Source organism: Eimeria necatrix, genomic scaffold, assembly GCF_000499385.1.
Source record: "Eimeria necatrix Houghton genomic scaffold, Enh_scaff66, whole genome shotgun sequence".
Lineage (NCBI taxonomy): Eukaryota > Apicomplexa > Conoidasida > Eucoccidiorida > Eimeriidae > Eimeria > Eimeria necatrix.
In genome coordinates, this window is record NW_013651722.1 from 53,843 (window position 1) to 71,292 (window position 17,450).

A 17,450-nucleotide genomic window follows, 5' to 3' on the forward strand; every position below is an offset into this window, starting at 1 on the left:
CCCCCCCGAGTGTCTCTCGGCTAGGGGCCCCTGGGAGAACCTCTGAGCCTGGGGCCCCAGTAGCCTCTGTCAAGTTCAAATTGAGAAGACTAAATTGGATATAGTGGGGCGCTTTACTTTTAGAAACCGAAGGAAGCTAGAAGGCAGCCTTGCGTAGCAGCAGGGGCCCCCGCGCCGGTGGCTCTGTGGCGTTGCTGTTGTTCTGCTGCTGCCGCTGCTGCTGCTGCTGCTGTTAGCTGGACCCAAAGGCGTCTCCCGAGTTTGCTTTTCCTCTGGTTTCTTATTCCTTTATTTAATATTCACTTCAAACAGCGTTTCTTGCTGGAGTTCCCCTGTGCGGACCAGAGAGCAGCAGCAGGAGGCAGGGGCCCCTCGCCTCCTTCTTCGTCCACCTTCCTCTGCGCCCTTTCGCCTCCGTCATTTCCGTCTTTTCTGTATTTTACAACTCATTTCAAAAAGTGCATCAACGGGCCTTCTCGAGCCTGCTTTGGGCCCCACGCCCACCCCCCAGCGAAAGGGGGCCCTGGGGGGCCCCCGCGGCTTGCTGCGCAGCAGGAAGCAGCAGCTGACTGCACCTGTGGCTTCTAGCGAGCTGCTGCAGTTATTTCTGCTTCAAAGAGTCTCTTTTTGAGGAGCTGCAGCGTTAAACTGGCCCCAGCCGCAGCTGCTGCTGCCCCTGCACAGCACAGCGCAGCAGCAGCTTCAGCGCTGGCCCTTAATACCCAGCGAGGCCTTACTGAGCAGCAGCGGCTTGCCGAGCGGGTGTTCTCGGGCATTGAAACTCCCTACACACTGCATCAGCAGCAGCAGCAGCAGCAGCAGCAACAGCAGCAGCAGCAGCAGCAGCAGCAGAAGTTGTGGCCTGTTGCTGCTGCTGCAGTGTGGCCAAAATGGGGGAGTCGCCCTCAGACGCGCTGGCCTGTGCCCTGGAGGCGCTCGCAGGGGAAGGAGAGAGGCAAACCACTTTGGCTTATGACTACCTCATCAAGCTGGTCCTCATAGGCAAGCCCGCTGCTGCTGCTGCTGCTGCTGCTGCTGCTCTTACTGCTGCTGCTATTGCTGCTGCTCTTGCTGCTGCTGCCCCTGCTGCTGCTCTTGCTGCTGCTCTTGCTGCTTCTCTTGCTGCTGCTCTTGCTGCTGCTGCTCTTGCTGCTGCTGCTCTTGCTGCTTCTCCTGCTGCTGCTCTTGCTGCTTTTCTTGCTGCTGCTGCTCTCGCTGCTGCTGTTGCTGCTGCTGCTCTTGCTGCTGCTGCTCTCGTTGCTGTTCTGCTGCTGTTGCTGCTGCTCTTGGTGCCGTTTCTTCTACGGATGCTGTTTTTTGTACTGCTGGTGCCCTTGCTCTGCTGCTCTTTCTGCTAATTCCCTACTCTGCTGCTTCTAGTGCTGCTGCCCTTGTTGCTGCTGCCCTTGCTGCTGCTGGCCGTGTTGCTGCTGGCTTTATTGCTGCTGCCCGTAAGGCTGCTGCTTCCACTGCTGCTGGCCTTGCTGCTTCTGGCCCTGTTGCTGCTGCCTTCATCGCTTGTGCTCTTATTGCTGCTGTGGTTATTGCTGCTGCTGCTGCTGCTGCTGTGCTGCTGCTGCTGCGCTGCTGCTGCTGAGTGTCTGTAGTGCTTTCTGGGGCTGTTCTAGGGCAGCCTGCCTGCGGTGTACAGACACAGCTTACCTCTAAGTTGCTGCGGCCCACAATTCCCGATTTAATTATTTTTGATTTCTTTTCTTTTTTTAATTTCTTTTATTCTTTTATTTCTTTTATTCTTTTGTTTCTTTAAACTCGCAGGAGACAGCGGAGTGGGCAAAAGCAGCATGCTGCTGCGCTTTGTAGAGGGGGCCCCCCACCTGCCCCAGGGGCCCCACAGGGGGCCCCCCCGAAGGGGGGCCCCCCACGGCAGTCCCTGCAGCGAGGGCCCCCACGGCGAGGCCCGCAGCGAGGGGCCCCCCGAGCAGCACTCTAAGGGGGCCCCCCACGAGAGCCACCAGAACGGGGTGCCCCACGGGGGCCCCCACGGGGGCCCCCAGGGGGGCCCCCATGGGGGCCCCCACGGGGGCCCCCACGGGGGCCCCCACGGGGGGCCCCATGGGGGCCCCCATGGGCGCCCCCGGAGGAGGGGCCCCCACTGGATGCCGCCAGCACCCACAATAGGGATTGACTACAGAAGCAAAACTCTGCAGCTGGAGGGCAAAATAGCGAAAGTTCAAGTTTGGGATACTGCAGGACACGAGAGATTCAGAAGCGTCACACAGGGTCAGCTCTTGCTGCTGCTGCTGCTGCTGCTGCTGCTGCCGCTGCTGCTGCGTTGGTGCTTCAGCGCTGCTGCTCCTGCGGCGGCTGAGTTCGGCTAGTTTTTTTGCGGTGGCAGCGGCTGCTGCGGCATGGCATTGACTGCCGTTGCAGCATTCGCTGCTGCTGCTGCTGCTGCTGCTGCTGCTGCTGCTGCTGGAGGGCTTGTGGAGTGTCTGTACGCCTGGTTTGCTGCTGCAGCATACTTCCGTTCCGCTATGGGAGTGATGCTGGTCTTCGACGTGGGCTGCAGAAAGAGCTTCACTAGTGCGTTGTTCCAGAGCTGCGCCAGTCTAGGGTTTAGGGTTTAGGGTTTAGGTTGCAGTCTAGGGTTTAGGGTTTAGTCCAGGGCTTAGGCTGCAGTCACACTGTGTAGGCTGCTGTCTAGGGTTTAGGACTCACGTGTCAGTTTAGGGTTTCATGTGCACTTCAGGCTGCATTCTAGGGCTTCAGGTTTAGGGTTTAGGGTTTAGGGTTTAGGCTGCAGTCTGAGTTCTAGGGTTCAGCTCGTTCTTGAGCCTTTCCGAGGGGCTGGCAGCAGCAGCAGCAGCAACAGCAGCAGCAGCGCAGCAGAGACCCCCCTTCCCCAAAACGAGCTTAGCTGAGGGCCGCTGAGCCAGATGGGCCTCGCGCCCGTGGCTGCTGTCAGCTCCTAGGGTTTAGGGTTTAGGGTTTAGGGTGCAGCCGAGGGTTTAGCGATAGCAGCAGGAAGCAGCTCCCGCTTGGGACTCTCGTTTTGTCTTTTTCCCGCATATTTCCTTCCCCTTTAGCTGCTGCACTGTGCCTTTGAGTGCCCTTTTGCCCCTCTCTGCTGCTGCGGCTGCTGCGGCTGCTGCTGCTGCTGCTGCTGTTGCTGCTGCTGCGCAGGCGTGGACTACTGGGCTTCGGTCATGCGCGAGGAGGCCCCTGCTCATGTGCAGGCGCTGCTTGTGGGCAACAAATGTGACCTAAGAGAGAGAGTGGGTCCTGGAAGCAGCAGAAAGTCATTTTGCTGCTGCTCATCTGCTGCTGCTCATTTGCTGCTGCTCATTTGCTGCTGCTCATTTGCTGCTGCTCATTTGCTGCTGCTTCCTTTTATAAGTCTTTTCAACTCTTTTCCCTTCTGCCCCTGGGTCCATTCGCCGCTGCTTCTTACCTTCACCACTTCCCGTTCTCCTCCTGTCCGCCTCTGCTGCTGCTGCTGCCGCTGCTGCTGCCGCTGCTGCTGCTGCTGCTGCTGCTGCTGCTGCTGCTGCTGCTGCAGGAGGTGACTCGGGAGGAGGGCGAGGCTGCTGCGGGCCGCTTGGGGCTGCGTTACGTGGAGACGAGCGCAGTGTCGGGGCAGCAGCTGTGGGAGGCCTTTGGGGCCCTCAGCCTCAAAGTGCTGCACTACTTGTTGGCCGTGGAAAGTACCCTGGGGGCCCCCCCCCGGGGGCGGAGGCCCTCGGGCCTCTCCGAGGCCCTTTCCCAGGGTACTCTGGACACAGTGCAGGGCCTCTCTCTCCTAGAGGGGCCCCGGGGGCCCCTGGGGGGCCCCCACGGCCGCCGCATGCAGTTCCGCCGCTGCGCCATCGACGACCAGCTCGACAGGCTCTGTGCTGCCTAGCCCAGCTGCTGCTGCTGCTGCTGCTGCTGCTGCTGCTGCTGCTGCTGCTGCAGGCGAGGCTGCTGGGGCCGGCGCTGTGTTGCTGCTTCTGCTGGCGCCGCTATTACTTTCTTTTGCTGCTGCTGCTGAGGCAGCCCGGCTGTTTCTCTCTACCACTTCTCGGCTGCGCCCCCCGACCTCTTCCAATCTCTTTCAAATACCTTTCTATTTTCTGTCTACTACATTTCTTTTTCTACTTTTGCCTCTTCTTTCTTGAATTGCTGCTGCTGCTCTGCACTAGCTGCCTCTTGTGGCTGCCTAGTTGTCTCTGCCAGTTTCTCGTAGGGCTACAAAAGATTCGCGACAGATAGAAATCTCCTTTTCAAGGAGGCAGCAGCGTGACCTGCTGCTGCTGCTGCTGCTGCTGCAGCTGCTGCGTTGCCCGTCAAATAGAGGACGGCGCGGGAGAGCACTAATCCTGTGACGCCTCTCTTGGGCACTATAAGCCTGGCTTTAGAGGCCCTCTGCAGGCTTGCCGAGGGCCCCTTCGCCCCTCCCCAGAGGCCCCTCTGGGGGGCCCTGTAGGGTACTCTAGACCCTCTAGGGGTCCCTGTAGGGGCCTCTAGACCCTCTAGGGGCCTCTAGAGACCTTCTAGGAACCTCGAGACCCTCTAGAAATCTCTAGAGGCCCCCTAGGGGTCTAGAGGGGTCTCTGGACCCTCTAGGAGCCTCTAGATCCTGTAGGAACTTGAGACCCTTTAGGGGCCTCTAGACCCTCTAGGGGCCTCTAGACCCTCTAGGGGCCTCTAGAGATCCCCTAGAAGCCTCTAGGCCCTCTCAGGGTCTCTAGACCCTCTAGGGGCCCGTATACCCTGTAGGAACTCTAGAACCTCTAGGGGGCCCTCTAGGAGCCTCTAGACCCTCTTGAGGCCTCGCAGGTAACTCTAGACCCTCTAGGGCCTCTAGACCCTGTAGAGGCCCCTACACCCTATAGGGGCCTCTAGACCCTCTAGGGGCCTCTGGAGGGTTCCTGGACTTCGGGGGCCCCAACAGGGGCCTCTGGGGTGCCTCTGGGCCTGAGAGGCCCCCGGCGTGGCCTCTAGGGGTGCCTCTGGGCTTTTAGAGGCCCCCACAGGGGCTCTGAGCTTCCAGGGGGGCCTCCTGTGGGGCCCCTTGAAGGGCCCCCTGGGGGCCCCTTCAAGGGCCCCCCGCAGCTCCTCCGCGGTAGCAGTCAGGACAGTACCAAGTGTCGTCCTCTCTTGTCTCGCCTGCATACCCCTGAAAAGGCAGCAAAAGACGCAAAAGAACTCCCAATCAACTCTTAGAAGAAGTTCGCATGCATGCACAGAAAGCCCCAGCTGCAGGCGAAGCCCCAGCAGCACAGCTGCGCTCCACACCAGCCCCGCAGCAGCAGCAAAGGGAAACAGCAGCAGAGGGCTCGCAGCCGGGACCAGGGGGCCCCAAGGACTTCCAAGGGGCCCCCAAAGGCCCTCCAGAGGACTCCCAGAGGGCCTCTCGAGGGCCCCGAGAGGTCCCCCAGAGGGCCCCCAATGCACTTCCGGGGGCCTTATAAGGGCCCCCCGAGGGTCCTTAGGGGCCCCTTGAGGGCCCTTAGGGGCCCCCCGAGGGCCCTTAGGCGCCCCCCCAAAGCCCCCCAAGGGCCTTTAGGGGCCCCCCGATGGCTCCGAGGGCCCTTAGGGGCCCCCTGAGGGCCCCCAGGGGGCCCCGAGAGGGCGCTTAGGGGCCCCCAGAGGAGTCGCTGCTCACCACGCATTCAAAGTGGAACCAGCGGTTGCAGGAGTCGCAGGCGACCATTTTAATAACTTCTGTTGCTGCTTCTCCGCGGAGACAAACTGGGCAAACGCCTTCCCAGCTTTCCGAGCCGCCCCCCTGCGCCGCGGGCTCTTCCTGCAGCAGCAGCAGCCGCAGCAGCAGCGCGCACGCAGCTGACTCCCACCCGCGGCAGCAGCAGCAGCAGCAGGCGCAGCAGCAAACGCAGCAGCAAGTGCAACAGCTGCCACAGCGGCAGCCGCAGCAGCAGCCGCAACAGCAGCAGCAGCAGCAGACGCAGCAGACAGGCACAGCGCCCCACAGCCAGCAGCAACTGCAGCAAGCCCCTGAAGCAGCAGCTGGCGCAGCCAGAAGCAAAGACTCTCAGCTAAGCAAAATACATTTTTATAAGTATACGAAAATGCATTTTAATCCAAAACGCACTTATAATATACTTATGAATACACCAAAATGCATTTAAATCTGCACAAATGTCCCAATTCTCTCCACTTGCAAACACCATCTCAAAAGGAACAGACAGAAATGAAGAAACAGATATAGAGGGGCCCCCCGGGGGCTCCAGGGGCCCCCGGGGGCCCCCGGGGGCCCCCCTGAGAGGGGCAGGCGCAGCAGCAGCACTGCGGGGCCCCCAGAAGAAGTTAAGGCAGTTACTTTCTATGCGAGGAGAAGCAAAGGTGCAGCAAGAAGATGAAAGCGCACTCGGTTTGCTGCTGCTGCTGCCTTGGCGCCTCCTTGCTTCCTAGAAGACGCTGCATGCGTCTTCACATTGGGGGCCACCTGGGGGCCCCCCCCAGCTGCGGGGGCCCCCAGGGGGCCCCCTGCTCCGGCTCTGAAGCCTTCGTTTGGGGGAGAGCTCGCGCTGCTGGCTGCTGTGCTGCTGCTGGGCTGCCGCAGCAGCACCAAATTTTCTGCTGCCTGAAGAAGCAATTAAAACGAAAAGCAAACAGCGCAGAGCGATAGGCGCTGCTGGCACTGCTGCTGCTATTGCTGCTGCTGCTGCTGCTGCAAGGGCGCACATGCGCTTCAGCAGAAGCAGCAAGCACTAGCCATTCAGCTGCAGCTGCTGCTGCAGCTAGAACAAGCAGCTGCTGCAGCAGCAGCACGAACAGCGAAAGCAGCAGCAGCCGAGGAAGCAGCAGCAGCAGCCCAGGAAGCAACAGCAGCAGCTGACGAAGCAGCAGCAGCAGCAGCAGCAGCCCAGAAAGCAGCAGCAGCAGCAGCACGCGCCGGCGGCCCACCTTTCTGCCCCTGCGGGAGTGGCTGGCCCCGTGGGTAGGCCCCTCTGCTGCTGCTTGGCGAGAGCCAGAGCCTCCCGCGCCGACAGCAGCAGAGCTGCTGAGTCTTCCTCGCGCCGTTTTCGAGCTGCTGCTGCCACTCTGCAGCAACGACAGCAGCAGCAGCAGCAGCAGCAGCAGCAGCAGCCACAAAGGCAACAGCAAATGTGAACAGAACCAGCAAAGCCACTGTGCGCTCCACGATGCAGTTACGTGCAATGCACTGTTTGCTTGGAGAGTGCAGCAGCAGCAGCAGCAACAGTGCGGGAAGCAAGCAGCAGCAGCTCTTGCTGCAGCTGCTGCGTTTTGTACAACCCTATAGCACCGCAGGCACTCTCTCCATACAGAAAGTAGCGCCCCCAGGAGCAGCAGCAGCAGCAGCAGCAGCACAAGCTATACCTCTGCAGTTATCTCGCTGCCTTGGGACTGAGGTAAAGCTGTTGGGGCGGAAAAGCAGCGCGGCCCCTGCAGCTGCTGCTGCTGCTGCATGTACTGCTGTTGCATTGGATGCTGCTGCTGCATTGGATGCTGTTGCTGCTGCTGACCTTGCAGCTGCATCTGCTGCTGCTGCATGTGCTGCCTCTGCATTTGCTGCTGCATTTGCAGCTGCTGCTGCTGCTGCAAATAAGTCTGGTGGTGAAGCATCGCTGGGTCCTCCACATGCTGGTGCTGCAGCTGCTGCTGCGGAGCAGCAGCAGCAGGCCAAGCGCGGGTGGCATGGGAAGCGCCTGATACGGCTATGCCTGCTTGGTTCCGGTCTGTGTTGCTGCTGCTGCTGCTGCTGGCCCCGGCGAGCTGCTGCTGCTGCTGCTGCGCTGCTGCACCTCCTGCTGCCGACATGCGGTCACTGCCCCCGCGTCTTCTCAGAGCGCTGCTGCTGCCGCTGATCCCCCCTGCGTCTGCTGCAGCAGCAGTTGTATCTGCTGCTGACCCTGCTGCGCTGCCGCCAGCAGCAGCAGCAATGCCTGGGTTCTGCAGCAGCCGCTGCCGCTCAGCTGCAAGAGTTTGCTGCTCCGCATGCAGCACAGCAGCAGCGTGTCTGTTGATTTCTACCTTTTCTCGCAGCAGCGCGCGGCTCTTGCGCTGCATCTCCTGCAGCAGCAGCAGCATAAGCAGCAGCAGCAGCAGCAGCAAAAGCACTGCAGCCCGAGTGACTGCGGCAGAAGCACTGCGAGGGCGGGCCCAGGCTGAGCCTCAGAGCCTGAACCCTAAACCCTAAACCCTAAACCCTAAACCCTAAACCCTTAAGCTTACATGTATTTGTTTGAGCTCTTCCTCCATGCCCTCAAACACAAGAGGGCTGCCCTCTGCCTTCAGAGCCTCAAGACGACGCAGAAATTGCTCCTCTCGCTGCCGGACCTGCAGCAGCAGCAGCAGCAGCAGCAGCAGCAGCAGCAGCAACAGCAGCAGCAGCAGCTAGGCATGCTTGAGGCGCAGCAGCAAATAGAAAGAAGACCAGAAGCTCCAGGAAGCCAGCAGCAGGCCCAGCAGGGCGAAGGCGCAGAGAGGGCCTCAGAAGCAAGAGCAGCAGCAGCAGCAGCAGCAGCAGCAGCAGAATGAGAGCTGATAGGCAGCAGCACCGGGGCTCCAAAAGCCTTTAAGAGCAGCAGCAAGACCAAGCAGCCAGCAAAAAGGCAAAAGGAGACACAAAAGAAAAAGAAAAGAAGCAAAATTTAAAAACTCAAAAGAAACCCCACCTGCGCCTCTATTGCTGCACTTGCTGCGTCCAGCTGCGCCATCAGCCGCAGCTCCCGCTGCAGCCGCGCCGGCAGCGAGAGCGACTCCTCTAGCCACTGGTCTATGGGGTCTGCCATCTTCCTGCTGCTGCTGCTGCTGCTGTGGCTGCTGCTGCTGCTGCTGCTGCGGCTGCTGCTGCTGTGTTTGCTGCGGGGTGCGCTGTCGCTGCGCGTGCATGCGCTCCCGGGCTGCAGGAAGAGAAGACAGTGTCTCGGCTGTCTTCGTCAGCAGCAGCAGGGCGCAGGGGCTTTGCCCGGAACGCAGTAGCAGCAGCAGGCCAGATCGAGGGACTGCTGCTGCTGCTGCTGCTGCTGCGGCGGGTGCAGCAGCAGACTCACGGGCTTCTCCCTGCTGCAGCCAGCCCCACGCAGCCCCTGCTGCAGCAACTGAGCGCCGGCTGCAGCGCAGCTACGCAGGCCAAAGACGGAGGCGCTGCGGGCCTGTAGAGGCCCATAGCAGCAGCTGGGGGCCCTAAGGGGGACGCAGCTGCCGCGGCGGACTGGGGGCTGCGTCAGAGAGACCCAATTCAGGCGCTGAGGCCGCGCTGGGCAACCCGCTGCTGCAGCAGCTGCTGCAGCAGCAGCAGCAGCAGCTGCAGCGGCGAGACTCGTGTGCGCAGTAGCGGTGACCGAGGAGAGCGGCGGCCGTGCCCGCTGCAAAGAAGCAAGATGGCAGTTTGTCGGTCTTTAATAAAAAACAAGTCGAGGGGCCCCTAAGCAAAAGGTGTCAGCGCTAGGAACGTATGGGACCTGGCCGCTTCACAGAAACAGCGGCACCAGCAGCAGCAGCAGCAGCAGCAGCTGGCTGGGGCCCTCCCCCCCTGGGGCCCTGGGTCTTCGCTGCTGCTGTGCTGCTCGCAGCCAAAACACAATTCTTTTTGCAAATACTTTCTTCTGTGAGCTCTCGAAGGGCCCCCCTAAAGCCAGACACTGCTGCGGGCCCCCCAGCGCCGCAGCTAGACCCCCGGCCCCCCCCCCAGAGGCCCCCAGCTGCCTGCAGCAGCTCTCTTCTCCAGCGCCTTTTATTTGTTCACCATGGCTCAGCAGACGCCTCTCAGAGGAGACGCAGAGGTCCTCAAGGTCCTCTTGTACGTCCCCAACCTCATAGGTGAGGGCCCCCGCCGGCCCCGCCCTGGGGGCCCCAAGTGGGGCCCCCACCGTCCACTAGCTGCTGCAGACGTGTCTAGGGCCCCCCTGCGGCCAGAGAACCCAGGGGGCCAGCTTGGCCGCTGCAGGGCCCCCACTAGGGGGCCCCCGGAGGCCCTGGGGCACCAGTGGGGGCCTGGAAGCCCCCAGGGGCCCCTTCATGGCCGCAGCAGCAGCAGGAAATGCCCTTATTTGGTGCATGCGTTGTGGCTGCGTGTCTGCTGCTGCTGCTGCTGCTTAGGGTACTTGCGGCTGCTGCTGCTGCTGGTGGCTGCTCTCGTGGGGAGCCAGTGGCTCTGCCTGCTTTGCTACGCCGCCTCGCAGCTGCTGGACGCAGCAGACGGCCACACAGCGAGGCGTTTGAACCAAGGCAAGCCAAACCCTAAACCCTAAACCCTAAACCCTAGGCCTATCCACAGCTCCCCCCGTGAGCTGCACAGCACAGCCGCAGCAGCTAAGTGCCCCTCTACAGTGCCAAGAGTTCATCTCGAACAAGACAAGAAATAGACAAAATGAGAGAAAGGGAGTTCGCAGGGCCCTCGAACCCCACCCTGCAGCAGCAACAGCAGCAGCAGCAGCAGCAGCGGCAGCAGCAGCAGCAGCTCGTTTGCGTTGGTGCTTTTTCAGTGTCGCTCTTTGGGGCTTGCTTGGACCAGCTGCTCGACCGGCTTTCTACGTGTCTCTTCTACCTGCTGAATGCTGCAGTCTGCCCCCACTATGCCTGGGGTGCGCTGCAGCTTAGGCCGCTGCTGCTGCAGCAGCAGCAGCAGCAGCTGCTGCTGCTGCTGCTGTTTCCTCGCTGCTGCTCTGCCGCTGCGTGTCGAGGCTTTTCGGCTGCATTTGTGTTTCCTTGGCTGCTGCTGTTCGCCTCGGCGTCGAAGTGTCTTGCCTTTTCATTGCGCCTTTCTGTCCCGCCCTGCTGCTGCTGCGCTGCTGCTGCTGCTGCTGTGCTGCTGCTGCTGCTGCTGCTGCTGCTCAGGCTTCTTTTTGCTGCTGCTGACAGACGTGGGGGGCCACTGGCTGCACTTCTTTGCAGCCACAGCCGCGGGCGCCGCGTCTCACAAGCAAGTCAACGAGGCCCCCTTCATCCTGCAGCAGTATTACACCCGTAAAAGTGGGTTGCAGCACGAGCAGCAGCAGCAAGCCTGGGGGAAGCTCCATCGCTGGGGGGGCCGCTGGCTTTGTCTTTGTTTGCATTTGAATTGTTTTTGCTGCTCCTCTTATCTTCTTTTGTCTCATGAAAGTGCATTTTTGCTGCTGCTCCGCAGCAGCTCGTCTCCTGCTGCAGCAGTGTTTCTGTATCTTACAGCTAGCCAGCAGCTAGCTGGCTCGGCTTGCTGCTTGCTGCAAGCCGCAGAGCTGCAGCAAAGCTGCAGCAAAACCGCATAAAAGCTGCATAAAATCTCATAAAAGCTGCAGCAAATCTGCAGAAAAGCTGCAGCAAAGCCGCAGCAAAGCTGCAGCAGAGCTGCAGCAGAGATGCAGCAAAGCCGAGCAGCTTTGGCCGCTGCTGCGGGCTTTGTGCTCATCTGCTGCGTCTGTGCTGCTGCTGCGCGTTTGCTGCTGCAGTGCTGATGCTGCTGTGCATCATTTCTTACGAAGGTTTCCTTGTGGCTCTTTTCGTAGCAGCAAAAGCTGCCCCTGGCTCTCTCATCCACAGCGCTTGTGAGGCTCCGGCTTGAGGCTGCTGCTGCTGCTGCCGTGGCGCCTGCTGCTGCTGCGCTGCTGCTGCTGCTGTGGCACCTGTTGTTGCTGTCGTGGCGCCTGCTGCTGCTGCTGCTTCTGCTGCCGTGGCGCCTGCTGCTGCTGCCGTGGCGCCTGCTGCTGCTGCTGCTGCCGTGGCGCCTGCTGCTGCTGCTGCCACGGCGCCTGCTGCTCCTGCTGCTCTAGCTGGCGCTGCTGCCTGCTTGGTGTGTGCCTCTGCAGCAACTGCGTGCGCCATTGCGTGCCTCCCATTTGCTGCATTCAAAGCGGTGAGTCCCGCTGCAGTCCTTCTTGCTGCTGCTGCTGCTGTGAGCGCCTGCTGCTACTTCATTTAGCCACGTCTGTTGGAGGCTGGGTCTCCTCTCTGCTGCCTGCGGATCCCTGCTGCTGCGCCTGCTGCTGCTGCGCCTGCTGCTGCTGCGCTGCAGCATTTGCATGCGTTTGTGTCTGCATTTCTGCTTCCTGCTGCAGCTCACAAACGTCCTTCAGGGCTACTACGGCGCCCGCCGCCTGGCGGCTCTGCCGATGCCAGCAGCAGCTTCTTAGCGGAGCAGCGCAGCACTTGCTGCTGCAGCTCCCCGCGAGCAGCAGGGGTGCCCCCCGGGTCTCCTGCTGCCACTTAATCCAGAGGGGCCCCCCGGGGCCCCCCGGGAGTCTTCCATTGTGCGGGGCCCCAGGGGCTCTTCCATTGTGCGGGGCCCCCAGGGGTTCTTCAAGTGTGCGGGGCCCCTGGGGCTCCTTCATTGTTTGGGGCCCCCGGGGGTTCCACCTCTTTGTACTGCATTCTGTTTTATCAACGAGGGCCCCGAAGGGCCCCTCAATCATTTTATGCCCAAAAAGGGCCCCCAGGGGCCCCCCTCCTGTGCCTAGGCAGGCAAAGCGGGGCCCCGGGGGGCCCCCAGCCACGCCCTTGTGTGCAAAAAACAGCCCCGACTCGCCTAGAGGCCCCCCGCGGCGTCTGGTGTTGCGTGTACGAAAATAGCTGGCGAGGCCCTTGTGCTGATGTGAAAAGGACCCAAAGGGGCCCCCAACTGGCCACAAGAGGCCCGCAGCGTTGGCTGTTCGTGCCGCGCCGCAGGGGCCCCCGCAGCCCCGCTTGCTGGGGGCGGGCGCGAGAACTGTGGGGAAGCCACGGCGCTTTTTAAGTCGCAGCTGCAGCAGCAACTGCAGCAGAACCATTTGTGCGCTAAGTGTCACTGCTGTGAGCTGTCTGTACACCCGACGCGGGCCCCGCGGCAGCTACTGTGTATCTGTTTCTCGCGGCTACTCAGCGGCTAGGCCTGCGAAGCTGAACAGGCACTATGCTGCATGCGCAGAGCGCGCGGGCCAGCGAACCCCCCTCACAGACTCGCCTGCTGCGGCTTCTGGCTGCAGATTCCAATGTATTCAGCGGAGTCCAAAGCCTTGCGGCAAAACCTCTTCCCCGCAGTAAAAGGAAACTGAGCAAGCACAATTCAAGCGGGCCCCAAGCGCCGCATGCCCCCAAGAAAGGCGCGGCAGCGGGGCTCGCTAAGCAGGCTCCAGGTCTGCCCAAGACCTTTTGCACAGGGGTCCGTCTGTGCATGCTTGCGAAGCAGTCTCTAGGTAAAAATAAGTGTATTTGGGTCCACTATATACATATTTACGTATGTATACACACTCATACAAGCACGTACGCGTGCCCGCAGCAGAGCACCACACGCACAAAGGCACTGTTGGGAGCTTCGGAAAAATATCGCCAACAACAAAGTGGGTCTCGGCTTCTCCGGCTGCCTCCGCAGCTGCTGCTGCAGCACCTGCTGCTGCTGCAGCAGCCGCTGCACTTGCTCGTTCGGCCGGCAGCCAGTTTCGAAAAGTTCCTAAGCCGCACGACGGCGCTGCGACACCTACAAAGTCCGTGCGGGGAGCCACAGCTGCTGCTGCGACTGCGGCACCTGCTGCAGCACGGCTGCAGCAAACGCAGCAACAGACGTCGTGGCTGCTGCTTGCGGGATTGCTTCAGTCTCCACAACCAGGCGCACAGACGGCCTTCAGAGCTGGCCGGCAGGGGACAACGGAAGACGCGCTGCTGCTGCTCGTGCTATTGCAAACAGCAGCAGCAGCTGCCTCAAAAACAACTAACGAGAAGTTATCCAAAAAAGGGACGGAGCCACGTCGAGGGGACCGTCGCAGTTTGCTCCTAGAAATCGCCAAACGCTGCTGCTACTGCTGGTCCTGCAGCTGCTGCTGCTGCTGCAGCTGCTGCTGCCGCTGCTGCTGCTGCTGCTGCTGCTGTGCCGGCCAGACAAACACAGAAAAACATACAATGCTCGGGAGGCCTCGCAACGAGTGCCCCACTTGAAGCCCCAACGGAGCGCCAAGAACGATGCCCATATTCCCGCTAAAAACAAAGGGATCTAGGCCTACTTCTGCTGCAGCAGCTGCTGCTGTATCGGTTCCCTCACTGCTGGAGCTGCTGCTGCCAGGTGCCGCCTAAATCACAAAATGTTCACCCTTAGGCGCACAGCTGCTTCACGTAACTCATGAACAGCGGCGCAACGGGTGCCACCGGTTCTGCTGCTGCTGCTGTTGCTGCTGCTGTTGCTGCGGAATCGTCGCCCCACAACACGCCTGAGGAACGCGCTGCCACTTAGGCCTGCTCCTGCCGCTCCGACGGTTGTTGCTGCTGCTGTTGCTGCGGCGCTTGCTGCTGCTGCTGCTGCTGCTGTTGCTGCTGCTGCTGTTGATGCTGCAGCTGCTGTCGCTGCGTCTGCTGCTGGTGATGTGGCGCGGAGGCACCGAACAGCCAAGGGCTGTGGTCGCCCGCCCACCGCCCTTGTAGAAGGGCCCCAAAGAGCAGCAAGCTGTTTTGTGAGCAGCCGCCGGCTGCTTCCTCCTGATGTTCTTGCTGCTGCTGCTCGTCCTCCCGCTGCTGCTGCAGGCCTGCGTGCGGCCTGGGCTTCAAGGAGGGAAAGTCTTGAGCGGAGAAGGTGAACCCTCGCTGCTGCTGCTGCTGCTGCTCCTGCTCCTGCTGCTTCCGGTGCAGCTGCCGAGGATCCGACCTTTGCCCAGACATGAAGGCTCGCACGCCTCCGCCCCAAACACCTGTGCCGTGCGGCACAAAGCTGTGGGGCCCCCTATGATAGTTCCCGCTGCCATTGGGGCCCCTGGGGCCCCTGGGGGCCTCTTCTGCAGCGAAGCCCCCCGAGAGGACCCCGCCGTCATCCGGCCGCCCGTCCGTCCTCACAAGAGGACTGGGAGTTTCGGGTTGCTGCTGCTGCTGGTGTGGCTGCGTCTGCGTCTGGGGCTGCGGCTGCTGCTGCTGCAGCTGCATCCGCTGCCGCTGCTCCCGCCGCTGCAGCTTGTCTTCGCTCTCGTCGCTCAACGCGCTGCTTCGCTGGCTCACGGTGGTGCTTCTGATCTCCGTGCCCTGAATTCCCTTAGACTGCAGGTTGCCAGCAGAGGCCCCTGGGGCTGTGCCCTTGAAGAGGGCCTCTTCGCCCACGCTGCGGGTTGGGCTGCGGCAAGGGTGGGGGCCCCTCTCGCGGTGCCCGCTGTATGCGCCGGGGCCCCCCTGGTGCGCAGCAAGCGGCTGTTGCTGCTGCTGCAGCTGCTGCAGCTGCTGCAGCTGCTGCAGGTGCTGCTGCTGCTGCAGGTGCTGCTGCTGCTGCTGCTGCTGCAGCTGGTGCTGCTGCTGCTGCAGCTGCTGGAGCTGCTGGAGGTGGTGTAGATGGTGGGGCTGCCGTGGAGCCCCTCCTCCAAATGCCAGGGAGTCCACATGGCCCCCCGGCGACTCTGCGGAAACTTCGTGGTGCATGAGAAGTCTGTGGTGGGGCTGGGGGTGGCGGTGGTGGTGCTGGAGCTGGTGCGCGTACTGCTGGTGCTGCAGCTGCTGCTGCAGCTGCTGCTGCAGCTGCTGCTGCAGCTGCACCGCGTCCAGCGCTGCGTACCCAGGGGGCACGTCTTTCGAACGAATGTGCTTCAACACCTTTTGCCCGTGGTGAGCTGCGCCCCCCTCGTGCCAGTGGCGCAGCAGCCCCAAGAGGTCGCTGCCTTTGCAGGTGCACTTGGGGCACTGGAAGTAGCCGTCGGGGCCCCGCAGCCGCTGCAGCTGCTGCACTATGTGTCCTTTTTGCGAGATGTGTGCAGCAAAAAGAGACAAAGAAGACGGAGGAAAAGCTTCTAAACACGAAGGGCAGTAGTAGAACACTTGCTTGCCCCTGGTGGCCGACCGCGGCGCCGGGCCGAGACCCCCCGCCCTGCGCGGCGGCCGCTGCAGCTGCTGCTGCGGCAGCTGCTGCTGCTGCTCCACCACACCTCCGGGGGCCCCCAGGGGGCCCTCTGGGAAGTGACTCCCGCTGTTGTGCCCCATGCTGCTGCACTGCGAATGCCGCTGCGCGTAGCGCAGCTGCGAGCGGCCCCCCCTGTAGGCATCTGGCCGCTGCACCAGCCGCTCGGAAGAGGCCCTGGGGTGCCCCTGAGCAGCAGCAGCAGCAGCAGCAGCAGCAGCAGCTTCTCTTTCCTCTGCGGGCGGGAAGCAGCCGCCCGCGGCCCCCGTCCTGCACTGGTAGGCGTGCAGCACCATGGGGCTCAGCCGGTACCTGGGGGTCACCGGGGCCTCTTCTCCTGCTGCTGCTGCTGCTGCTGCTGCTGCGTGGAATCCTGGGGAAATTCCCCTGGGCTGGGGCCACTGGGGGTCGCCCCCCGGGAAGTTAAGGGGGCCCCCCTGCTGCTGCAGCCCCTGGCTCTGCGGATAGTCCAGAAAGCCCTGGGGCCCCTCCGCCAGGGGCCCCCGGGGGCCCCACGCCTCCTCTGCTGCAGAGGAGCTGTACCGCCACAGCAAATCCCCCCCAGGCACAACCAAAGGCACAGCCTGGCAGGGGCTGGGGGCCCCCAGCCAGTTGGGGTCCACAAGGGGGAGCCCCACGGGAGAGGGGGAGTCGCCAAGGTTGCCCGAAAGGGCCATAGGGGAGGCCCCCATTGGGGGCCCCACGGGGGGCCCCGGAGGGGGCCCCTGGGGGGCCCCCGCAGGGGGCCCCGCAGGGGGCCCCACAGGCGCTGGCCTGGCGCCCTCCGGACGGCCTATGGGCCTCGGCCGCTGCTGCACCACTTCGTGCAGCTGCTGCTGCTCGGAGCTGCAGCCCTCGAGGTGGCCCCGCAGCCAATCTCGAGGCTGCCGCGCTGCAGCAAAGGGCTCGTCAAGTTGTGAAGGGAGAGCATCTTGCTGCTCCTCTCCGCCGCCGTTGCTGCTGCCGTCGTTGTTGCCGCTGCTGCTTCTGCCTCCCAGCGAGAGGCGCCAGCTGCTGCTCTCGGGGGCGAGCTCCTCGGGGGGGGGCCTTGAGGGGCCCCCCGAAGCAGCAACAGCAGCAAGAGCAGCACCCAGGAATTGCCGTATGCTGCTGCTGCTCTGCCCCGCCAGCAGCAGGTGCTGCAGGCGCTGCAGCTGCTGCGTCAGATCGCCGGCTGTTCCGTTGCACGGAGGCGCCACAACTGCCCCCTGATGCTGCTCCTGCTCCTCCCCTTGCTGCTGCTGCTGCTGCGGCGGCTCATACTCGCCTCTTTCCGGGTTCAGGTGGAGCAGCTCGAAGGACTCCTGCAGCTGCTGCGGCTGCGGCTGGTGCCGCAGGTGCTGCGTTGCTTGCTTTTGTTCCAGATTTTGCTGCTGATCCTCTTGCTGCTGCAGCGGCTCCTGCTGCTGCTCCTCTAGCCCGTCACTGCGGCTGGCTGAGTCCTCCTCCGCGTGCTCTCCCGAGCACGCCGGCTTTTGCGCGTCCATTTGTTAAATCCAGATGATCTCCTTCCTCTGGTATAAACTGCTAAATATACAGTACATGAGATGATTCGGTGTGGCTGTTCCCGCTATGGCGCTGCCGTTGGTGCTGCTGCTAGTGCTGCTGCTGGCGGTGCCGCAGCTGAGGCACAGAAAGCTGCTGCGTGTCTCGGCACCGCCAGTGTGTTTTTCGTGATCTGACGAGCTTGAGATTTTCCTCAAGTCTCAGA

The 17,450-nt window shown here is 62.3% G+C and overlaps 3 protein-coding genes across 3 annotated transcripts in view; 1 reads left to right on the forward strand and 2 right to left on the reverse strand.

Annotated features, from left to right (window-relative positions):
- The window catches only part of ENH_00069580 (PHD-finger domain-containing protein, putative), a gene marked incomplete at both ends in the record, with an annotated part of 24,701 nt that extends 15,981 nt beyond the window's left edge, over positions 1–8,720 (reverse strand). Inside the window, 4 exons of the mRNA XM_013577449.1 lie at positions 6,871–7,006; positions 7,306–7,998; positions 8,161–8,265; positions 8,604–8,720. Of these exons, the coding sequence (XP_013432903.1) occupies positions 6,871–7,006; positions 7,306–7,998; positions 8,161–8,265; positions 8,604–8,720 (1,051 nt within the window). The remainder of the gene's footprint in view (positions 1–6,870; positions 7,007–7,305; positions 7,999–8,160; positions 8,266–8,603) is intronic.
- Positions 8,721–9,677: 957 nt separating this feature from the next.
- On the forward strand, positions 9,678–12,038 carry ENH_00069590 (hypothetical protein, conserved; the record flags this gene model as incomplete). The annotated part of the gene is made up of 3 exons (XM_013577450.1): positions 9,678–9,750; positions 11,715–11,761; positions 11,964–12,038. The coding sequence occupies 3 exons, from the start codon at positions 9,678–9,680 to the stop codon at positions 12,036–12,038; spliced, it is 195 nt and encodes a 64-aa protein (XP_013432904.1).
- A 2,062-nt stretch (positions 12,039–14,100) lies between these two features.
- ENH_00069600 (hypothetical protein, conserved) lies at positions 14,101–17,226 on the reverse strand (the record flags this gene model as incomplete). The annotated part of the gene is made up of 1 exon (XM_013577451.1): positions 14,101–17,226. One exon carries the CDS (start codon positions 17,224–17,226, stop codon positions 14,101–14,103), a length of 3,126 nt encoding a protein of 1,041 aa, XP_013432905.1.
- Positions 17,227–17,450: the final 224 nt, after the last annotated feature.